The following is a 21,433-nucleotide window of genomic DNA, read 5'->3' as shown; positions in this document are numbered from 1 at the left end:
GCGCTGCCCTCCAGTGATTCTCACAACAAAGACGATTTGCATGAATAAGCAGCTACGAGAGAGGAAGGACCGGCTGCAAAGTGGTGTAAGAACGCTTCCGATGCAAGCGCACAGGTACTTCCCAAGGGAGGGCGGCGGCGCCTCGAGAAGTGAGCGAGCGCGTGACTGTGCGGGGCGGGGGCCAGGAGCAGCTGTGAGGCGGGGCCCAGCCTGGCTCTCCTTCCTGAGGCCTCTGCCTGGCCCTTGCTCAGCAGCAGCCGCGCGGCCAGAACCACCAACGTGAACGACGGTCAGTTCCCGGGCTCCCTCCAGCCTCCCCAGCCAGAAACTCAGCCCAAACCACCACCTGACACGTGCTTCCAGCACAGGCTCCCTGTCCCGGCCACGCAGAACTCTCTGCCCCCGCCCGCCCTGTCCCTGTGCCGCCAGCGTCCCCGTCACCACGGGAATCCCATCCCTGGCTCCCGGTCACCTCTGCTCGGTCGGCACCACCCTTTCGTTCTCAAGCCTGGGCGGGTCTGGGCGCAGCCTCAGGGGCCCGCGCTCCCCTCCGCCCGGCTCCCCGCACCCTGAGCGTCCTCACCTGGGGCAAGAGGTGGCTTCTACTCCTGCTGGGGACCTGGCCGGGCAGCCGGATGTCGAAGAGGGCCTGGAGGGCGGCCTGCGCGGCCTGGCCCTTGGCCAGCTTCTTGCTCCGTCCCGAGCCTTCGAACGTCCTCCCATCCACGCTCACGGCCATGACGAAGCTCTTGGGACGCTGCTTCTCGGGCTCCGAGAGGCACACGTAGCGCAGCCCCGAGCGAAGCTCGTTCAGCAGCACCACTGGGTTCCTGTCGCCCGCGGCCGCTGGGCCCACCAGGTCCAGCGCCCCGCACAGCAGCCGTCCCCGCCGGCAGGCCGCGGACAGGCGCTCGGGGCCGGCGGGGCAGCGGCCTGGGAAGCCTTCGCTGGGCGCCCCCGGCTCGAACTGCTGGAACAGCGTGTCGGGGAAGTCGGCCTGGTCGGAGGTGAAGTCGGGGGCCGGGCCGCCGCTGCCACCCAGGGCCAGGTGGGCCTGGCAGGCGTTGGGGAACTGCACGAAGGACCGGAGGGCCAGCTCGGCCGCCCGCATCTTGGCCTTCTTCTTGGTGGGCCCGGTGCCCTCGAAGGTGAGCCCGTTCACGTCCACGGCCACGGCAAAGACGGGCGCATGCACCGGGCCGGTCTGGGACACCGTGCGGTACTGCAGGCCTGGCCGCAGCTCGTGCAGCTGCACCAGCGCGTTCTTGGGCGCCACGGACCACGACAGCTTCCTCAGCACGAGCTGCAGCTGGCAGAGGCGGCCGCCGGCGCCCTCCTCCAGGGGCCTCTTCCGCTTCAGGCCGGTGCCGCCGCCCCTGGCCCGGTCGCCCGCAGGCAGCGGCCTGGCCTCCAGGTTGCTGACGTTGCGGTTTTCCTTCACGTCTGCGCTGCTGGTACCTGGAGGTGAGAACAGACAGTGTGACCTGCGGCTTGGGCCGAGCGCTGACCACAGGCTTCTGCGCACGCTGGCTGCCCCTGTGCCAGGCCCTGGAGGGCCACGGGACCACAGAAGCAGCTCCCTGGTCCTCAGGCCCACCCACCCGAGGAGGGTCTCGCCCTCTGCAGCAGCGCCCAGACTGAACCGACTGGGCGTGGGGTGCACTGGGCGAGGGTGTGTCCCTTCCCGGTGGCCCCGGGGGCACCCAGATGACAGACCCGCGGCTCTCTCCCCCCAGCTGTGCGCGGTGCCAAGGGCAGGGCCGGGGGTGCTGGGCCGGGGGTGCTGGGCGGCCCTGCACTCAGGGAACTGGCTGCACACGCGGGCGTGGGGATGTCAGCAGGGTAACAGCACGGGCTAAAAGCCGCTTGTGTGGCAGCACACAGAAGACACCGGCAGCAGCAGGGGGTGAAAGCGGGAACACACAGACGGCGCCACCCACAAGCTCCTGCGACACCGAGCACGTCCTCCGCCCACGGGAGGCAGAGCCAGCACCCCGCCCTCCCCGGGGGCAGGTGGACACGGGTCAGGGGGCGTCTCCTCTGCAATCTGTGCGGTTTCGAGTCTTCTGACGACGTGACACAAAGCGAATTTAGCCCCATTGTCTGTCATTTGCGGACGTGTGACGGATGGACGTGATGCTGACGGAACCTTCTGGGCCTCTCGGAGCACCTTCTCCCTCAGCCTGCGCCATTTAGAGGATCTCAGCCGTGGGTCCCCACTGCCCGGATGCGCAGCTTCTCCGAGAAACTCGGGGCGCAGGGCGAGTGGGTGCCCAGTCACACCTTCTTCACTCCTGCAGCTCACGTGTTCCTAAGACCCTCTGTGCACTGGGTCTCGGCACCGGTTTCTGGGGAGGAGGCCGAGGGCCCGCGGTAAAGCAGCTGCCCTGGTCACGCTGAGGGTTAATGGGCGGAGATGCGGGGGCACCAGGAACCCTGGCTGTGGCTGGAAAGGCGATTTTCCAGAAGCGCGGTGGTTTTCTTGTCCGTTTCAGACTTGGCTCTGTGGGGACGAGGATGCTGAGTCTCTCTGTCACAGCCTTGCCAACGCAAGAGGAGCCGGCCCGGGTCACCAGGGGTGACTTTTGAAAATAGTGGGAATGTCCCCCGCTTCTCCCTCTGGTCTGCGAGGCAAACATGGATTGTTACGGAGGCGCGCCAGGATCCAAACTTGGCGCTGCCACAGATGCAGGGGGAAGCAGTCTCTGCTCCTGGGGACGCTGGGTCCTGGGGAGACACCCCGACTCTGGGCCTGCACGGTCTTGGTCGGCGAGCAGGGGCCCTGCCCCGCTGGTCTGGTGCTGCTGGGATGAGCACCCAGGCTGCAGGTGGGAGGTGCAGAGAACCAGCTGGCAGACCCTACGTCCACTTGGGGAGGGGGCTGTGTGCTGGAGAGTCTGGGGGTCCCTAGGGGAAGGCTGCGCTGCAGGCACAGGATGGCACTGGCCTCGTGGTCCTGGTGCTGCTATGTGGACTGACTCTGGAGGCTCTCGGGTTGGGCTGGGCAGCAGACAGGGACGGCCCCTCCCTGACTGTCCTGCACCATCCTGGAAAGAGAGGGCAGATGGAGCATGTGGCCCTCCTGCCTCCAGAACCCTGGGCACGCGTGGATGCTGCAGTCCTGCAGGGTTGGCATCTTGGCTCCTCCTTGTATGCCCAGGCCTCACAGCCTTGGGTCGGAGGTGGGCATGGCAGGGCCAAGCCGAGCCAGCGAATGGCCCCTTCTAGGGTTCCAATGAGGATGGCTTTTGGAGTCAGCAGAACTCCTGGCAGGAGGAGCGAGGAAGCTGCAACTTCCGTGGACTCAGCGAAGACCACCTGCCGATTGCCCGCCTCCAGGGGCTTCCCGGCTCCGTCCTCACTCAGGCCGAGCTGCCAGCCAACCCCTGAGCCAGCGCTGCTCTGCCCTGGGCTCAAGCTCCAGGTGCACAGAGTGAGGGCGGCTGGCACGAGGGCTGCGGGGCCGCCGTGAGGTCCCAAGGCTGACGCCACCGCACGGGAGGGGCAGGGCCCTCAACCCCAACCCAACCCAACGCCCTCCCAGCGCTGAGCAAAGAACACGACTCTGCTGGATCCACACCACTCCTGCCACCCCGCCTGTGTGCACGCGCGTGTGCACACACATCACACACACAGAGTACACCCATCCCACAGGCAGCAGACACACCACATGCATGACACACACCACACAACTGTATACATCGCACACCACACACAAATGACAAATGTCATGCACCTATCACACACATCATAACACCACACAGGCACACATCACGCATGTATTACACACACCCACATGTACACACACCACATACTTCACACACACACACACACTACATACACTACACAATACATTGAACACATCACACACACACCATACACGCTACACACATCACACACGCCACACACAGGCTACCAGGTGACATCCCTGCACTGGCGACACTTCTAAGACGTCGTAAGACAAGTGCATTAATCTGGAGGCTTATCTTCAAACGCTGTACGAAAGCAGGGTTTTCAATTAACAAACAGCACATGTTACAAAGGGGGTGACTAATCCACTGACAGCAAACAAGATTTCCCAGCTCCTGCGGCATCTTCAGTGGCACAAACAGACGTCGTCCTCGACTCTGAGTCTCTGCCTCGCAGCCCGGAGCCGAACCAGGAGAAGCGCCTGGACGCCTCCCGTCAGCCGACCTGCTCCAGCTCTTCGGGTTTTCCAGGTCCTTGCCGGAACCACCCCCGCGCAAAGCCCACCTGATTCTGACCTGACGCCACCCCCGGGCCCAGGCTCCCGGTGACCGACTCACGGCCCAGGCTCGGGGCTGGAGCTTGGGGTCCAAGAGGCGGTCCCACCCTCAGCCGGGCTGTTCGAATCCTCGCCAGCGGCGGCCCTCGGGCTGCTGTGCGCTCGGTCGGAAGGGAAGGGGAGCGAGACCTCCCACCGGGAGAGCAGACTCAGCCAGGGTCCCGGCGGCTCAGGCAGGAAAGGGGGGAACAGCGCGCGGTTTTCTTCCCAAGGTCTTTATTCCACGTGCTTTGCAAATGGCTTTGTCCGCTCCTTTGGTCAGCTCAGGGCACATGTTTACAGATGTGTGCGCGCGTGCATCTATATGTGTGTGCAGGCGTGTGCACACACACAGGCACACCTCGGCGACACTGGGGTTCAGTCCAAGCCACAGCAGTGAAGCAGGTGACTGGAATTTTGGTTTGCCGGGAGACCAAACGGAGCCTTCATCCTCGGCTCACAGGTTCTGCCTACCTGCAGCTGCAGTCTAAGTGAGCAACAGTGCTACCTCTAAAAAGCCACGTCCACACCTTAGTTAAAAACAACGCTTTTGGAAGACGGCGCCGAGAGACCCCCCTGCAGGGCTGCCCCAGCCTTCAGCGGGTGAGAAACAGCGCCTGCAAAGCGCCGTGACTCGAAGGGCAGCAGAAGACGTGGCTGCCTGTGCTCAGTCCTGGGAAGCTTCCAAGGCTGGGCCCCAGAGCAGGAAGCCCGGCCCACACTGGGGACCAGCAACAGCCCGCCCCCCACAAGAACATCCTTAACCCTGCTGGAAAGGGGACCATCTGCCAGGTAACAGCGAGAGGCAGGAGGTGGTCTTGCGGTCCGGGACGGTCACGGGCGAGGGGGCACACGCCCACCCCTGTCTCCCACCCGCAAGCCTGCGTCTGCTCTGGGGGCACTTCCATGCTCTCAGCCGTGCGGGGGCGGGGACCCCGTCCGACCGCCCCCGACCAGCTTATCCGTCCCCACCCCGCAGCTTGGTGTCTCTCCAGAGTCACCTGGCAGAGCCTGGGTGCCACAGGCACGCGCCCGCCCAGCTCCTTCCTTGTTAAATGGTTGGACAGACTGTGTCCAAGGAGACGCGTTTTTCTGTTTCTGTTTCTACTCTTTTCTTCCCTTTCTGGTTTGGAGGGAGAAACAAAGGGAAGAGAGGAGGGATGGGCTCAGAGAACTGTGTTTTCTTACAATCCCTGGAGGTCTCAATCAGGTCACTGCCAATGCCGGCCCCCTACGGCGGGGGTGGGGGGGGGGACGGGATTCCGGGTATTGAGGGGGATTCCGGGGGGAGGGGATTCTGGGGGGAGGGTCTCAGTCTGTGGGGTCCCCCCAGGTGGGGCGGGGACCCCTCGCTCTGGGGAGGGAGGGCCCTGCTTACTGAGATTGTCTTCGTCCTCCGCGTGGGCGGCCCCGGGGCTCACGTGCTTGAAGGGAGCGATGAAGGCTGACAGCAGGCTCACCTTGTCTGCAAAGGAAAGAGGAACAGGAAATGCACTTCTGACATCGCGTTTCGGAAAAACCCAGCGCTTTCCCGTGTGCCTGCTGCTGAGGGTTTGGACCAGGGAGGCCGGAAGGGCGTTTTGGTTTCAGCCACTTCATTCCGGTTCAGGCTTTTATGGAATTTCTGACAGCATTTTATCAAATTCCCTCCCTATTCAATTTTAAACTTTATGATTCCATCTTTCTTTTCTTATTTTTGGCATCTCCCCTCCTCTTGGTCCACGTCCCTCAGAACTTGAAACAGCCGCCTGCAGGGCGAGCACCTTTCCTCTGCCCGCCGAGGTCACCGCTCAAGCAAACGCGCTTCCTCCACCAAAGGAGAGCCTGCAAACAGCGCCGAGACTCCCCCCATTAGTGCAGAGCCTGCTTTGTGGGTTTGAATGTGTGTGTTTTTTAAAGGACCTATCAGAACTGTAAAATGTACTTTGTGTGTGTTTGAGGGAAGTAGAAGGACCAGGCGGAGGATGTCCCCCGGGCACAGGGACAGTAGTGGGAGCAGTGGGGCCCAGGGACCCCTCTGCCTGCACCCCCGCGGCAGCGCGGTGTGGGCACACAGGCCTGGCGGCAACGGGTTTGGGACCAGCGGGCTGGGCTGCTTCCCTCTTAAGCAGAGACTGGGGCACTGTGGGTCGATGGCAACCAGGAGAAATGAAAGAGCCACTAACGCAGGGATCAAAAGGAAGCTCCTTGCTTCAGAGCTTCTGCCGCTGCACTGGCGGGAAATTCGCCCGCAGGGCCTCGTCGGAGCAGAGGGGCGCCGCCTCCCCCCCGCCAGAGCCCCCTCCGCCCAGACCCTGGGCCCACCAGCTGCACCCATCCTGCCGTCTGCACACATCTCGCTGACGTCATTGGAAGCACCCAGGTGGAAGGTGACCACGGCCCCGGGCGGGTCACGCGGCCGCCCCTGCCCTGCCCGGCCTCCTGCGGGCAGCGGTCCGTCCCGGTCCGGCTCTTTCCGGCGCCTGAGAGCCCCTGCGCTGCGGGCAGGCTTCTTGCGGGCCCTGTTCTCACCCAGCTGCCTGTCGCCTGTTTCTGTCGTGGGGAGGGACCGCCCCGGCCCAGCGCTCAGAGTGCTGTCTCGTGGGGACCTGACCGGTGGGTTATCACGCAGGTAGCCCCCCGCGTCCAGACCAGGCCGGAGTCGGGCTCTCTGGCTTTCAGTTCTGAGCCCGTTTCCTCTTCAGCCAGCTTTCCGGAGGCCGGGAGGCTTCGCACTGAAATCCATTCCGGAGCCTGTCACCAGCTGCTGTTTCCAGGAGGGACGGGCACCGTATAACGTTCACTCAGAGAACAGTAAATAACTCAACTACCGGAGGCCCGCTCCCCCTCCTCTGCCCACCGACAGGAATAAGCCAGGGAGGGGCCGGCTCCCCGAACCTCACGGCCGAGCTAATTTACTGCAAGAGAATGAAATCTCTTGCTCGAGTTATAATTTCATTACGGGAGCCCAGTAGTGTTCCGCGAAGAGGGGGAGCTCCCGTGATTCAGACTCCGGAGCGTCTCAAAATGAAATTAGTTTTCTAATAGAGCGGGGCCACCAGCCAGACACCCGCAAAAGCACGCTAGACCATTTCAGAGCTCACCTCAGCCAAATCGTGAAATATTTAAAGGTTGTTTTTGATTGCTCAATGTTCTTGCCTTCAAGACACCTTGCTTAGAACTCAGTCTCAGATACACAACGCACACCTTTCTGTGCATACACCTCTCTCTCATGCTGTGCAGACACACACTAAAAATATCCATCGTTCATCTGAAATCCCAATTTAAGGCAAAGGATGGAATGAGCATTTCTACAAAGGCGGTCAACCAGTCGCCCATGAGCACGAGAAAAGACGCCCAGCCCCACCAGTCCTCGGGGATGTGAACGGGGCTCTGTGAGCTGTCATCCCACACCCTCGGAGCAGCTGCGGTGAAAGGGCCTGGAAGGTGACAACGTGTGGGAGGACAGGGAGGGACGGGAACCCTCGCGCTCTGCTGGCGGGAACGTCGGGGGCAGGTCCACGCAGGGTGGACGCCCAGACGAACCGAGAGTCAAGCGGGAGGCCTGTGGGACGCGTGGTGACAGCAGCACTGTTCACAGGAGGAGGCGGCCGTCCGAGGCGTGTCCTCACAGGCCACCGATTCACCCTCAAGAGGGCGGGATGCTGACCCCGGCCCCGTCACATGAGGCTAAACGAGCCGGCCGGCCGCAGAGGGTCAGGAGAGTCGGACGCCGGCCCAGAGGCAGGGAGGGAGTGAGAATTAACGGGGAGGCGCCCGGGAGGGGTGGGGAGGGCTGTTGAGTGAAGACAGAGTTTCAGTTTGAGAAACGAGACCCTTTTGGGGGCGGACATGGTGGTGGTTGCGTCACAAGATAAACGCACGTGGTGTCGCAGGACTGTGTGCTTAGAAGTGGTGGTGATGGCGAGGTGTACGCTGTGTACGCCTGACGACGATTTGAAAAATAAAGACGATTCAAAAGTTACTGGACCTCCTGCAGCTTTTCTGGTCACTCTGCCCCTTTTAGGCCCCACCACTTGTCGGGTGTGGGGGTTTCAGATTCCGGGGACCGGTGGATACAACCTGGGCAGGACCTGTGCACCCGAGCTGTCGCCAGGTCAGCCCACCGGAAAGGCCCACCAATCTCTCGAGGGCATCGCTCATGAGCGAGAAGCGTTCACCACCGGGGACTCATAGGATCCCAAGGGGGCGGCCTGGGTCTTGGCAGGCCATTAGACACGGGGTGAGGAGTGACCCGTTCTGTTTAGAGAGCGAGCGAGAGGAATGACTTGCTGTTCCCTTGATCCGTGTCCATCAGGCCGGCCTCTCCCTCGACTGGTCCAGGCGGGCGCGGTGCCCCGGCTCTGATCTTCGTGTTTGCTGTGTCACCGCTGAAAGTCTGGACGCGTGAGGTTGCAGCCCTGATGGAGAACGGGGCCCTACTTTTGTTGGTCTCACTTGGGACATTCTGGGTGCGCTGAGCGAAGCTGCAGTTGGGACACCCTCCCTCTGGCTGGGGAGCCTTGCGGGAGGACAGCGTGTTTCTCCAGGGAAAGGGGGGCGTGGGGAGGGGCTGGGCTCGGCTGGGCAGGGCCTGCACGAGGACAGCACCCAGGCCACCCAGGCAGGAGCCGCTTTCGGGAGGCTCTGGTCAGCATCGCGTGAATGGCGCTCACGGCCTTGTGCTGTTCGTGGATTATCTGGGTGGACCCGGGCGTTTGAGCTATAAACCTTATAACTGCAAAGTAAGTGGCCCTGGCCCACGCTGGAGGGGTGGTGTACATTTCGGAGCAGTGGGGAAGCTTCTGGGGGGGAGCCCTTTCCTGGAGACGGACGAGAGCACACCGGTTGAGAATGTCGATAAGGAAGAACAGATGCAGCTTGGTAATGGCACGAAGACAGATAAACGGAACAAGATTGAGGTTCAGAAGTAGAATTACGCCCGTGCCATCCACCGATTTTCAACAAAAATCGCCAAGCCGTCCAGGGTGATGGAAGGAAGTCCTGTAACCAAGGAGTCCTGAAGAACTTCCCTGAAAGGGGTTCCTGGGAGGGCAGGCCCAGGCGCCGAATTGTCCTAAATTTATACACTGCACACTCTCCACAGTAACAGTGATGGAAAGATTAAAATGCAGCATGAGGTGGAAGAATCTCTAGAACTGTGTGCAGAACAAAAAATTGAGACATCAAGAGAACGTGCTCCACCATCCCACAAGAGACAAAAGAGAGACAGCTGGCCCTGTGCCAGGGCGGGTGCCGATGGGCTGGGAAGGGGCGCGGGGTCTTTCCGGCAGGACGGAATGTCCTCCGTGGGCACGAGGTGTGTGACACACACGTGTGCATCCTCCCATCAAGCCAGAGGGCTGTCCGTGAGACAGAGGGAGAAAGACCCAGAGTGCGTGGCGTGGGGCCACAGGGTGGAAGTGTGACGTCGGGACTGCCAGCACCAGGCCCAGCCACATGCCCTGGAGCCGCGGACACTCAGCGCTCCTGAGACGGGGACTTGGGAGCCATGAACAGGATAAATTTTTGGAGCCTGCTTTTTTGAAAGCCATGTGTGCTCTCACAGACTGTTTTGTTTAATCAACAATTTATGAAACAATTTGTACCAAGTAAGATGAAAATTAAAAAAACCTCTGTGGGGCACGAGCCCATGTCAGTTTCCCAGAAAATTCTTCTTTGAGAAATAACATGTTTGCTGGAACTTTGAAGAACAACCGTGACTGCTAAAATACCCAAGGATTTGATCTTAGACGCTGCCTCCTGAAAAAGCACAAAATAGCTCATGGTCTAGGTTATTTTTGAAAAACGAGATCAGTGGAGGCCTTCAGTCCTGCCCTATTTCAACCACTGAGAGCGTTCTGTGCTGTGTCTTCCGTGTGTGTGGGCCACGCGCGGCCCCATCTGGGGCGGCTGTGAAACAAGAAAGGAGGCGGCGGTTGGAGGCTCCGAGCACAGTCGGTACCTTTGGGCTACAGACCCAGCCTCTTCACACGCTCCCTTCTTATTCTCCTTTTGCCCAAACGCACTGTGACAGATGGCCGGCCTCGGGCCTGACCCACTTTCTTCCCACAGCATCTTCTGCTGGAACACAGGTAGGTCTTTAATGGATGCAGCTTCTAGCCAAACACAAACGCAAATGAGCTTGAACAGGTGGGCCACCCTGGGAAGCAAGGAAATAATTAACCTCCATGCAGGCAGGAGAAGGGGTAACGTTTTGGAGGAAAGGCCAAGATGTTTTCTCGCGGATTTTCAGGAACATGTATCTTAAGGACCGTTTTCAAGCGGGCGGCCGTTCGTGAACAAGGGAGTTTGCGCAAAAAATGGCTCGGGGTCTGCCCTGGGCTTTGAAGCACAAGGTTTGGCTCTCACGAGGCGGAGGGCTCCTTGTGGTAACTCTCGGTGGGAGAAACCCAGGATCTGGGCCTTGGAACGGGCAGCCAGCTGCCGGTGTGTTCCTCGCTCCTTGTGTCCTTCCCCAGAGTTCACCTGGAGTCCGGGTCCCCAGGGCCTCAGGAGGTGACTGCATTTGGAGACGGCGGCCTTTACGGAGGAAACGAAGGTGAAACACGGTCTTTGGGACCGGTCCTGATCCCCGGGGACGGAGAAGAGGACACGGACGCGGGGGACTCGGCACCCGCACCAGCCGAGACGAGCCAGTCCTGCCCCCACCTGGGCCTCGGACGTCCAGCCTCCAGCGCCCTGAGAGATCAAGCGCTGTGCTTTAAGCCCTGCCGGCGGTGCTTTGTCATCGCAGCCTGAGCAGACTAATAGTTCACTCGGATCTCCACTGAGTGCAAGTAGCCGCACCCAATCAATAACTTCACACTCCGATGCTAAGAAGGAACCACGCCGAGACCTGGCCTGTCGGGCCCCGGAAGAGGGGGGGCCTCTTGCGGGAGCCAAGAACGTCTAGAACTTGCTAGGTGCAGAGACGGCCTTGGAGCCAGGAGGTCTGCAGAGCCAAGCATCCTTCTGCTGAAAGGGGGGGTTTGTGATTATCCGTGTTAAGGGAGGGACGGCCGTGCCTGGCGGAAGCGCCGGTGGGAAGGCTCCGAGTGGTCCTGGTCACCGGGCCTGGAGCCTTGATCGTGAACTGGGGGTCCCAGCGGACCTGAGAGCAGCAGACAGAAAACGCCTGGATTGTGAGGGGGGAGAGTGGGGGAGGGGAGAGGGAAGGAAACGCTCATCCAGGAGAGTCTGAGGCCCAGACCCGGGACCCAGCCTCACCCATGCCCGGGGGACGGACGGCCAGTGTTTGGGACAGAGGGGACACGAGGGCCAGTTACGGCCTCCGGCTGGACACACAGCAGGCGCCCCCGTTCCCGGCCCCGGATGGGCTTGGGCTCGGATCCGAGGTGTCGAGCTCGGTGGGCTGGACTGGGTTCACAGAGCAGAGCGGACTGGAAGGTTATAGGCCGGCCTGAGACTCACTGAGGGAGGAGACGGCAGGGAGCTGAGCGTGGCTTGAAGGAGAAAGATGGAAACGCCAGTCTCCGTTCCGCGCTTGTACCCCGGGGGTGGAAACTTCTGCACCAACCGGGGCTCTTGGGTGTCAGGGGAGGACCCTTCGTGCTCGGCTGGGGGGATGAGCGGGAGGGAGGCACCCTCTTCATCCTTCAATGGCTCGAAGGACGTTGGGGACAAGCCATGCCTGCCTTCCTCGCCACAGTTCCTGAATTTCTCAGGTCCGACGAAAGGACGGACCCCTAAAAGAAAGACACGGAGGCTCCCGGGCAGGGAGAACGTGAAAAACAGCGTGAAACGACGACGGCGGGTCTCAGGAATCGGGAGCATGGCTCTCACTGAGAAACACGAGAGGTTCCCTTATGGAACCCACCCTCTCCGCCTGGCTCAGCGTCTCCGGGGCCTTGTCCTCCTCCGGGAAGCCTTCCCTCGACGTCAGGGCGCAGTGCGGGCCGCCTCCTGGGGGTGCTGTGACGGGGCCGGGAGTGGCCTCCAGAACCAGGAGGCGCCTTGGCCTTGACGCGCTCACCACATTCCAGCTACTGCGGACTCTTTTGGGACGCGGAGGAAAAGCCTACAACTCAGCAGCTCGCACCAGACGGCTCGAGGTGAAGAGCAAGCAGAGACGCCGGTGGCTGACAAGGGACTGACATGGGAGGTGACTTTGGGGGGAGTGCATTTGAAGAAAAACCTGCCTCCGAAGGTGCTGATGCTGCCCTCGGGCTGGAATCGCCGAGGCGCAGGGACCTTGCAGGGCCTGCAGCTCTCGCTCCTTCAACTCCAGGCATGACAGCGAGGGACGCAAGACGCAGAGCTCAGCTTGACGCCGTCTGAGGCCTTTCCAGACCCCGAGGCCTGCGGGCGAGCAGGCCTAAGCTCTTCCAGAAGGTCTCCTCTGCCACCGCCGCCCGCGAGGTCCAGGTCCACCAGGCTGTCCAGGTGCTGCGCGTGACCTGCAGGAATCCGGCTCAGGTGGGAACGGCACGCTGGTCGAGGCTCACAGACCAGCCTGTCACCTGCCGCTTCCTTGTTGCCGTCGAGTGTTGGGTCCACTGTGGGCCGTCTGGAGCGGGAGCTCCTGGTCAGAGTGGACAGCGTCATGGGTCCAGTCACAGATCCAGGGCACCAGGTTCGTTTTATGGGTCGGCTTGCCTGGCCTTAGTTGCCCAGACGTCCAGTCAGACGTTATTCTGGGTGATTCCGTGGAGATGAGCAATGAGTCAGCAGACCGGGCTGAGCAGGGCCTCCCTGAGTCCAGTCTGGAACCTGAGGGGGTGGGGGGGACAGTGTCTCCTCCTGGCCGCCTGGTGTCAGGCCCTCAGCCCACGGGAGCCTGGGGACGGCACCGCCTGTGCCCACAAGTCACGTGGCCCCCAGGGAGGCCTGCTGCCCTGGGGGATTTGCCCAGAGCCCTTGCTCGCTCACGAGGTGCCCGGGTTTGGGTGGTGAAGAGAGAGGTCACCCTGCCGACCAAGGAGGCGCCGTCGCGGGTGGCTTGAAGGCAGCAGGGCTTCCAGCCTCGACTCCTCTCTGATTCGAAGCCCAACACCTCATCTCCTCCCCAGAAAACCCTCCTGATTATTCAGAGCCTGCCCTGGCTCTGCTCATCGAGGGATGCTGCTGGCACACCCGGGGCCACAGGACCGCGGCTGCATCCGGACCGAGGATGGCGAAGAGGACTGGGGGGCGCGGACGGAGCGCCTTTCCTCCTTCAGGACAGTGCTTCCTGCGCCCACCGCCCTGTCTCAGCGTCAATTCGGACGCAGGCGATGGATTTTGAGTCCCACCTGGAGAGAGTGCGTGACCTCTGTCCCCTGACTGTCCCCTCCCTGGTGCTCGTGGTCCTGCCAGTGCCTCAGGCCCCGTGTAGGAGCCCACTGTGGTCCCACCTCCGCTGTCAGGTCTTTCCAGGCTGGGCCCAGCCCTCTGATTTGCCCCGTACTGACCACCCGTGCCTCACTCAGTCCCTCGTGTCCAGACCCGGCGCTCGCCTCCCCTGCTGGCCTCCCGTCTGCCCGCCAGCCGTGAGGTCCTGTTGCGGCCTGACCGCCTCCGGTCACCGTGTCCTCTTCCCTCAAAGGCAGGGCACTGTCACCACCGGGCCAGGGCTGCTGTGAGGATCAGCGAGCTGAGGACACAGGTGCGGTGCCGTTGGCGGTGACTGCTGTTAATGTGATGATTGGGGGGCCCAGGCCACAGCCCCCCACCTTTCTCGGCCTTCGGCGCAGAGCTGTTGCCTTGTCCTGACCCGGGGACTTTCCTCTGTCCTCTGGCGCTGCTCTCATTACTTAAGTAATGAATCGAGCTCAGTGGGAGCCTGGAAATCAGCTCTTACCGACCCCCACCCCACCCCTGGTGCCCTGTCCTCTCCGCCAGCTTTGTTTAGTGTAGCCCCGTTGTCAACACCACTGCCTTCCCCAAAGACGCCGGAAATTTGGCTCATGTCTCACAAGGATCAGATACTCTACCAACCAAAAATAGGACACTGATCACGTAAGTAATTGTTTAGAGAGCAGGTCCCAGTGTCAGTGTCTGAATTTGCACACTTAATGATTTCTCCTTAAGCGGAGCGCGGGGCTAGCGAATGAAATGCTACGTATGGCTGTTAAGGCCATCGCAGGCCCAGTGGCAGCTGCGGAATCACCCTTCCAGAGGCTGGCCGGCTGCCCTGCCCTGCGGACATGTGCTATAAGCTGTGCAGATCCCGTGGGACGGGGTCCCGGGCACTGACAAACCACGGTCCCGCAGGGTTGAGGAGACCCTCGACCCCTGCCCGCCCCATGCCCTGGGCACGACGCCCTTTGTGGCAAATACTGGCCCCGTCGGTCAGGTCACTCAGACCCCGGTTGGAAAGGGCCGGTCAGTTATTCCATTTTCTGTTTCCTCAGCAAAGACTTACGGAGCCCTCACTGTGCCCCAGGGTCTAGAAGGTCCAGAACAGTCTAGGACAGCCTGGAGCTGCCTGTTCCTGCTTTATTTGCTGCACAACCTCTATCGGGGCCTTCGGCACCACGTGTGACATGGGTGAACTGCTCCTCTCTCCCGACTAGGACGCAGGCTCCGCGGTGGCGGCGCAGGAGCCCTTTCTGCGCCCAGGATGAGACCCTGCGATGCGCACACCCGGCCGTTTGAGGGGACCGCAGGCCTGGTCGGATGGGATGGAAACGGACGGTTGCTCCTAGTTTTCACTATGTTGCAGCCCCCTTCCCGGCTGAACTCCCGGCTGAACGCCTGCGGCTGGGGCCTCCGCCTTGCAGCCTCCGGTTGAGCTTGGAACAAACACGCACCCGGCTTGGGGGCGGCCCGCAGGCATCGTGCTGGGGCCATGCGGATAACTGCGCCCAGACTGGGGTGTCCTTTCCACGTCCACGTGTTGGGGGCTTCGTGATGTCATTGCGGACGTGCCCCAGCCTCTCCAGCCACCCTGAGGACACCGGGGAGGTGGCTGAGCGGAGGACTCACGTGTCCTGTGACAAGGCTGTAAGGGCTGCTTCCAGAAAGAGAGAGAAACAGGGCCTCCCAGCCTCGACCATCAGGGAGCCCCCGACGGGGCGGGGCAACGAGATGGCCACGCCCCCTCGATGTCGCGGGAGGGGCGCCCGTGTCTGCTGCGGAGGCGACACTGAACGGGAAGAGGAGTGTGTCCTGGGCGGGGACCCGTGCGGCTGGCTGGCCGGACGCGGTCCGGGGACGGCTGGGCTCCCGGGGGGCCGTTCCCAGCGCCTTCAGAGCGAGAGGCCATTTCCTCGTGAAACGCGAGGCTCTGGCTCCCCCGGCGAGCAGCGCCTGAGCGCACAGCCGGCTGGAGCGTGGGTTTTCTGTGAGGTGGCAGCATGCGTGTTGTCCGCTAGGGTCCATGAACAGCCTAGCTCGGCCTGCTGAAATTAGATCTAAAACTCTTGAATTTTGTGTCAAGAGCGTTTTCCCCATCCGAGGGTCTGGCCCGCGGCGGACACGCGGTGACCAAGTCCCTGGAGGGACTGCAGTCTGTCTGGGCGGGACACACCCACGGTTATGCACCTGCTCAGTGGGCTGGTGCGTGGCCCAGGCGCAAGCCTTCCCTCACCGGGAGGCTCGTGGTTCATGTCTTACTTTGCATCCCACGTGGTTTGGTAATAAGATGTGGCAAATGGATGTTTTTCATTTGCCCGAGTGTTTGTTACCTGGTTTTTGGAGTCAGACCCAGAACCACCAGTGCTAGAGTACAACTGTTTGCGGCTGAGCCTGGTAGAGCCTCGGTGACACACATAGCAGTCAGGGGACTTGGGATCGTTGCTCCTTCACTGGAAGTGTCTCCTGTTGGGGCTCTGACGAGAGCTGAGGTTGGAGAGTCCCAAGAGCGCCTTGTCCCGCACGACCCGTAACATCAAACACCTCCGTTAGCACCTGACGACAGAGCTCGTGGCACTCCTTGCTGGGGTCTCAGGCCTCCCAGGGCTCTGAGTGTCACCCAAGAGGCCCCCAGCCCTGACCATCAACCCACCGCCACCCTCCCACCTGCAGGCAGGGCCACGGGAGGGCAGGCACCTGCAGGCGGGGGTGGGGGCATTGGGGGGGGTGGCACCAACTGGGCTTCAGCCTCGGTTTTCTACTTGCCAATGAGCTGTGGGGGGAATGCTGCCGAGTTCAGGGGGCCTGGGGGCCAGGGACTCAGCTCTCAGCTGGGACAGTGGGAGGAAGCACTGTTTCCTCACAGCCCTGGGGGCTGCAATGCCTTAGCACTGTGCCCAGCACCCAAGTCACCACTCTTCCAAGTGCTGCTGCCACCAGTGCAGGGCCTGCCGTCCACCTGTGCGCCTCCCTGGCCGCCTCCCTGTCCACTTCCTCATCCACTCCGGGAGGGAAGTCACGAGGGAAGAAGGGATGTGGACACCACGGTTCAAGGGTGGGGCTGGGGCGGCCCAAACCCCCTTTCCACGCGGCCTCGGAGCCCTTCACCTCTGGGCCCTTCACTTCTCTCCACGCACCCCTCCTGCTCCTAGTGCGGAATCAGCAGACAGCCGAGTTTGGTTCTCTTGTTTGTCTTTTGAAATTTGCAGTGAGAACCTGCCAAAAAAAGGACAAGTTTTATGACCCCCAGATGTCTGTGAGCAAAATGCTCTTGTGACTGCTGAGCCCTATAAAGTTAAGCAGGTTTCTTTACTGGAGGGCTTCTGAAGGCTTCAGATGCGCCACATGCTAAGGTCACTTGGAATCTAAGCGATGGTGCAAACAGCCACTCCCGCAACCTCGGAGTGTGACTTCCTCGAGCATCACGTGGGACGTCCTTCCGGAAGGCGTGACTCAGAAGAGCTGACAGATGGGGCCGTGGAGCCCTCGCTGATGTGTCCTCGCCACAGCCCTGTGATGTTTCCCAAGTGACGCCGTGAGAAGACTCTGATCAGCTGTGAATCTCTGAGCCTTGGGGAGGGGGCGCACGGACGTCCATGTGCTTCTGTGCTTGGTACCGAGTCTGACGAGGATGTGCAAAGACGTGGTCTCGTCAGAGACATCTGCTCCAGGAAGGCCGAGCATCTCCTCTCTGGAGGTCTCTCCATCAGCTTCCATCCCACGGGCGTTTGCCGAGAATCTCATCTCTGGAGGTCTCTCCATCAGCTTCCATCCCACGGGCGTTTGCCGAGAATCTCATCTCTGGAGGTCTCTCCATCAGCTTCCATCCCACGGGCGTTTGCGGAGAATCTTATTTCTGGAGGTCTCTTCATCAGCTTCCATCCCACGAGCTTTTGCTGAGAGCCTAATGTGCCAGGGGCTGTTCTCTGACTGAAGCTCTAGGAGAATGTTCTTTCCTTCTGGACCTTGAGCTCCAGTCTGTTTAGGGTCCAGATGTAGTTCCCTTGGTAACCAAGCAACACAGATTTTGGTCCAGAGGTTAATATCCACACACACCTGGCCAACCTTACATCTAACCGGTACATAGAAACCGAATTAATCATTCACAGCCTTCTGCAAAGAAGGGCTCGCATCTGAGAGTCAGATCAGGGTCCCCCACTTTAATGGGGTACAGGTCACTTAGCACCTGTTTTCCTTCCAGCCATTAAAGCCCCCATGTCCTGACCCCTGACCTGCTGGACAGCAGCCTGGACAACACCAGCCCCCCGCCCTCTTGGCCAGAATGGACCTGGGATTAGCCAGGCTCAGTGCAAGATGGAAACGTGCTCCTTGTTCAGAGATCATTAGATGACCAAGGAGGTGACCGTGGAGCATTAAGCCTGCTCCCGGCAGGTCCACAGAGCCCCCCCCTCCCGGGGGGGTGGTAACATGGGGTTCAGGTGACAGCTGGCGAGAGGACAGGCCCTGCAGAGCCACCCCCCTTGCCCACGTCTATAATGGGCTCAGTGCTGGTCATAAGAGCATTTACTGTGTGTTGGCCACGTCTCAACAGAAACAGAAATGATATGTGGCATCAATTCGTGTGTCGCCTGAACCAGAGCTCTGTGCTCCCACCGTCTATGCGTCAGCTGCTGCCATCAGCCGCCCTTCCGTTAGTAAGAAAACCCTGGGTGGAGGATTAAGCCATTTGCTCTAAACGCCAGTTTTCGCAGAATAACAGTCTCTGTGGAGACCCCCACGCATCAGGACCGGCGAGTCCAAGTGTTTGGGGAAGTGTACCGCCACACACCCAGATGTTCACACGCCCAGGTAAGCCCGTTTGCTAAGCCCCCTGCCTGTGCATTCTGCCTACAGATGACTCTGCAAAACCACCCGCCTTATCCTGCTGATGGCCCGAGTGGGCGGGGCTCCCAGCACGGTTCTGTGTTCCCCACCCTGTGACCCTCCCTTGGGGCTCCCGGCAGACGTGGGTCCATCCTCCAGGTCTCAGAACCCCCCTCAACCCTCGGACCTGGGGCTGCCGGGTCACACTTTCACACCAGGTAGCACCCATTTCCACTCGGTCCTACAGCCGTGGGCACAGGCTCCCGGGATGCACGACGGGACCTCGGGCAGGGAGGTGACAAATCCACACAAGACCGTCTTCCCACAGGGTCCCTTTCCTCATCTCTGCAGCCTCCCCCACTGACCCTGACCCTGACCCTGCGGGTCCAGAGATAAGCGTGGCCGCGGCTTCCCTCACGGATTGCTGGCTCTTCCAAGCTCAGAGAAGCTCTGGGATGCTTCAGGCCACGCCCACGAGGGCGGACAAGCTGAACCCCAGAGAGCACGGCGGTGGATGGAGCGTCCTGCTGTTTCCCGGCTTTTCTGAAATGAGGCTGCCTCGGGTCAGGCGGATGCCCTGGGACTAATCACCCGTGATCCACTTGGGTCCCGCGGCCAGACCTCGCCCTCCGCGGTGTCTGCGGCCCCAGCAGCCCCCCTCCGCCCCATCAGCCCTGAGGCCCGGGGCCCGTTCCCGCCACGCCCGGCCGGGACAATGGGTTATGGGCTCTGTTATTTGAAGAGACGGTGGACTGGATGGAAGGGGGACAAAGTGGGGGGAGGGGAAGCCGCTCAGACCAGGGCGCCAGCCCACTGCTTCCAAAGGAAACCGTCTGCAGAAGGGCCGGGAGGACCGCGTCCCGCCCCGCCCCGCGGGCCGACGCCCCGCCCCGCGTGCCACCGCCCACTCCTACCCTGCATGGACGCCTTCGCGCCCGGCCGCAGAGCGCACTCGCGTTTGTGACTTTGCCTTAATCAGTGCGTCATCTCATCCGAGCACTTAAAACACTTAGAAAGCCCACTAAGCACCACAACTGGCCACCAGTCCCCGCGGGGGCCATCAAGCCCGGGGGCCGGGGGGGTGGCTGCTTCTATATGGCGGTGCCGAGCGGCCCCGCGGGGAAGCCTCAGCGATTGAGCTGTCCCCCCCCCAGGGGTCCCCCAGGAAGCTGGGTGATGGCCTGGGGTGGCCTTTTGTGCAGGTGACACGGGAAGGGGAGCCTGGAGACCTTGTCCTGGCACCTCGTCCGGGGGAGGGGGGGTGCTGGCCTTTCATGAGGACACTGTGTGTGTTGGGGGGGGCCTCGGGGGTGCCTGGACCCACTAGCAGGATGGCGGGTGCTGCCTCTCTGGGCAGACTACCTGATGTGACACTTTCCTGACTCCTACTCACTTAAACCCAGAGTCAGGAATCTGATGCTCTGGCCCATCCAGTAACTGTCTGCAGAGCCCCAAAGCCAACAGGTGCTGCGAGTGCAGGCTTGGGCTGTGGGTGGGGCAGTGGGTGTCTGGACCCACCGTCAGTGCCCCCAGACACGTCGGGTGTGTTGTGGACTGTGCGGTCATGGGGGCAGCTCTGTGCCCGGGTCTCTGTCCGCCATACCTGCTGCTGTGTGTGGGGAGGCGCTGCTTACAGGGCTGAGAGAGGGGCAGCAAACAGCAAACGCCAAGGACATGCTCACAACACCAGTTCTGCCCGGAAAGCCAGTCTCTGTTTTTCAACCGAGGATTGAAAGCTGTCACTTACGGCAGCCAGTTTAACTTCTCTACAGAAACGCTCTAAAACTCCTGCTTAAGACACCTTTTCCCGGAAATTGACTGAGAGACACGACAGAGATGGTGACCCCTCGAGGCCTGGCCTTCCTCTCTGCTTTGCTTGGCCGTCACCAGGGATTTCCAGGAGAGCACTTGTGTTCTGAGAAAGTGCCAAGGACCCAAGGCGGGCGTCTTGGGGTGACGGCCCTGGCTGAGACGTGCACACCTTAAGGGGGCCCTTGAGCTTGGAGACCGGCGGGCTTGGCGAGGGGATCAGGGCAGGTCTGGGCTTCTCTGCTGCCCTCTGTCCAGTCTGAAGTGGGCATTGGAAGGGAGACCAGGAACATTTGCAAAAAGGCAAGTTTGCTGAACAAAGGAGCTTAACACAATCAATGTAAATTTAAATTAAATTTGAACTTTGGCTCTGTGGGTTTGGGACTTTGCTCTTGTCTTAAAATTGCTCTCCATTTCCTATAAAGCTATTATATCTATAAATTCAAAGAAGACCAAATGGCAGAAAGTATTTCTTCTGAGCCCCTGCACGAAGACCCCAACAACCCCGCTATCTGAGCAAATGTCGACCAGTCAGAGCTTTGGTGATCAGCTCTCCAGCCCTGGAAGGACCTAAAGAGCATCGGGCTGGAATCCGGCCAGTGAGAGGGTGCTGGGTGCACCCTGGGCTCCGGGCGAGGTGGGGGTTTCAGCCCCACTGCTGCAGCTGCACCCATCACCTGTCGCTCCTGGCGAGCCAGCCACCTCTCTAAGTCTCGGGTTGCCCCCCTTTCTACAGAAAGAGCAGCTGTCGCGTTCTCATGGGCACTGAATATGGCAATGCCATCCAGCTTGCGAAGGTGCATTTGGGGGACACTGAATGCTCATTCTGGCCTCCCCCTCTGAGAGCCTGCCTGGGGAGGGTGGCTGGTCCCTGGGCTGGGGACAGTGGCACAGCTGCTTCTCAGCAGATGAGGCTGTTGGCAGTTTGGCTGAGATCCACCCCCCCACCCCCTGAGCTGGGACCCCAAAAGCACTGGTGTGGGGAGGGGGCCGCTTACAGGCTCATCAGGTGCCCATAAAGGTCAGCAGTGCAACGGGAAGAGCTTTGGGAAGGAGACAAAGCCTGCAGTGGCCAGAGTCCGAGAAGTGGCTTCCATGTCACCTTTCACGTAGCCTCGACTCGGCCCTGGGTCTGGAGAGGGCGGTTTGGAAACACACTCAGAGCCTGAGCTCATTTTAGGTTGAACAACAGTGATAAATAGTTTAAAATAGTAAAATACAGCGAGCATTCCAAATTTC

The 21,433-nt window shown here is 61.0% G+C and overlaps 1 protein-coding gene across 4 annotated transcripts in view; it reads right to left on the bottom strand.

Moving 5' to 3' along the window:
- The window catches only part of ADARB2 (adenosine deaminase RNA specific B2 (inactive)), a 455,387-nt gene that overhangs the window by 94,495 nt on the left and 339,459 nt on the right, over positions 1–21,433 (bottom strand). For 3 of the 4 annotated variants that reach the window (XR_014818186.1, XR_014818185.1, XM_021065069.2), the window contains 2 exons: positions 5,664–5,750; positions 584–1,458 (listed from right to left, as the gene is read on the bottom strand). Coding sequence is in view for 2 of the 4 variants with exons in the window: in XM_021065069.2 (XP_020920728.2) it covers positions 584–1,458; positions 5,664–5,750 (962 nt within the window). In the remaining 2 variants the exon portion in view is untranslated. The remainder of the gene's footprint in view (positions 1–583; positions 1,459–5,663; positions 5,751–21,433) is intronic. The other variant, XM_084980615.1, reaches the window with a different exon arrangement.

Source organism: Sus scrofa, chromosome 10, assembly GCF_054392235.1.
Source record: "Sus scrofa isolate SSC_HxYL_T2T_F1_AM1 chromosome 10, Sscrofa_HxYL_maternal_Yorkshire_Landrace_v2.0, whole genome shotgun sequence".
NCBI lineage: Eukaryota > Metazoa > Chordata > Mammalia > Artiodactyla > Suidae > Sus > Sus scrofa.
Note: the sequence above shows the minus strand (reverse complement) of the source record. Positions and strands in the feature narration are given on the sequence as shown.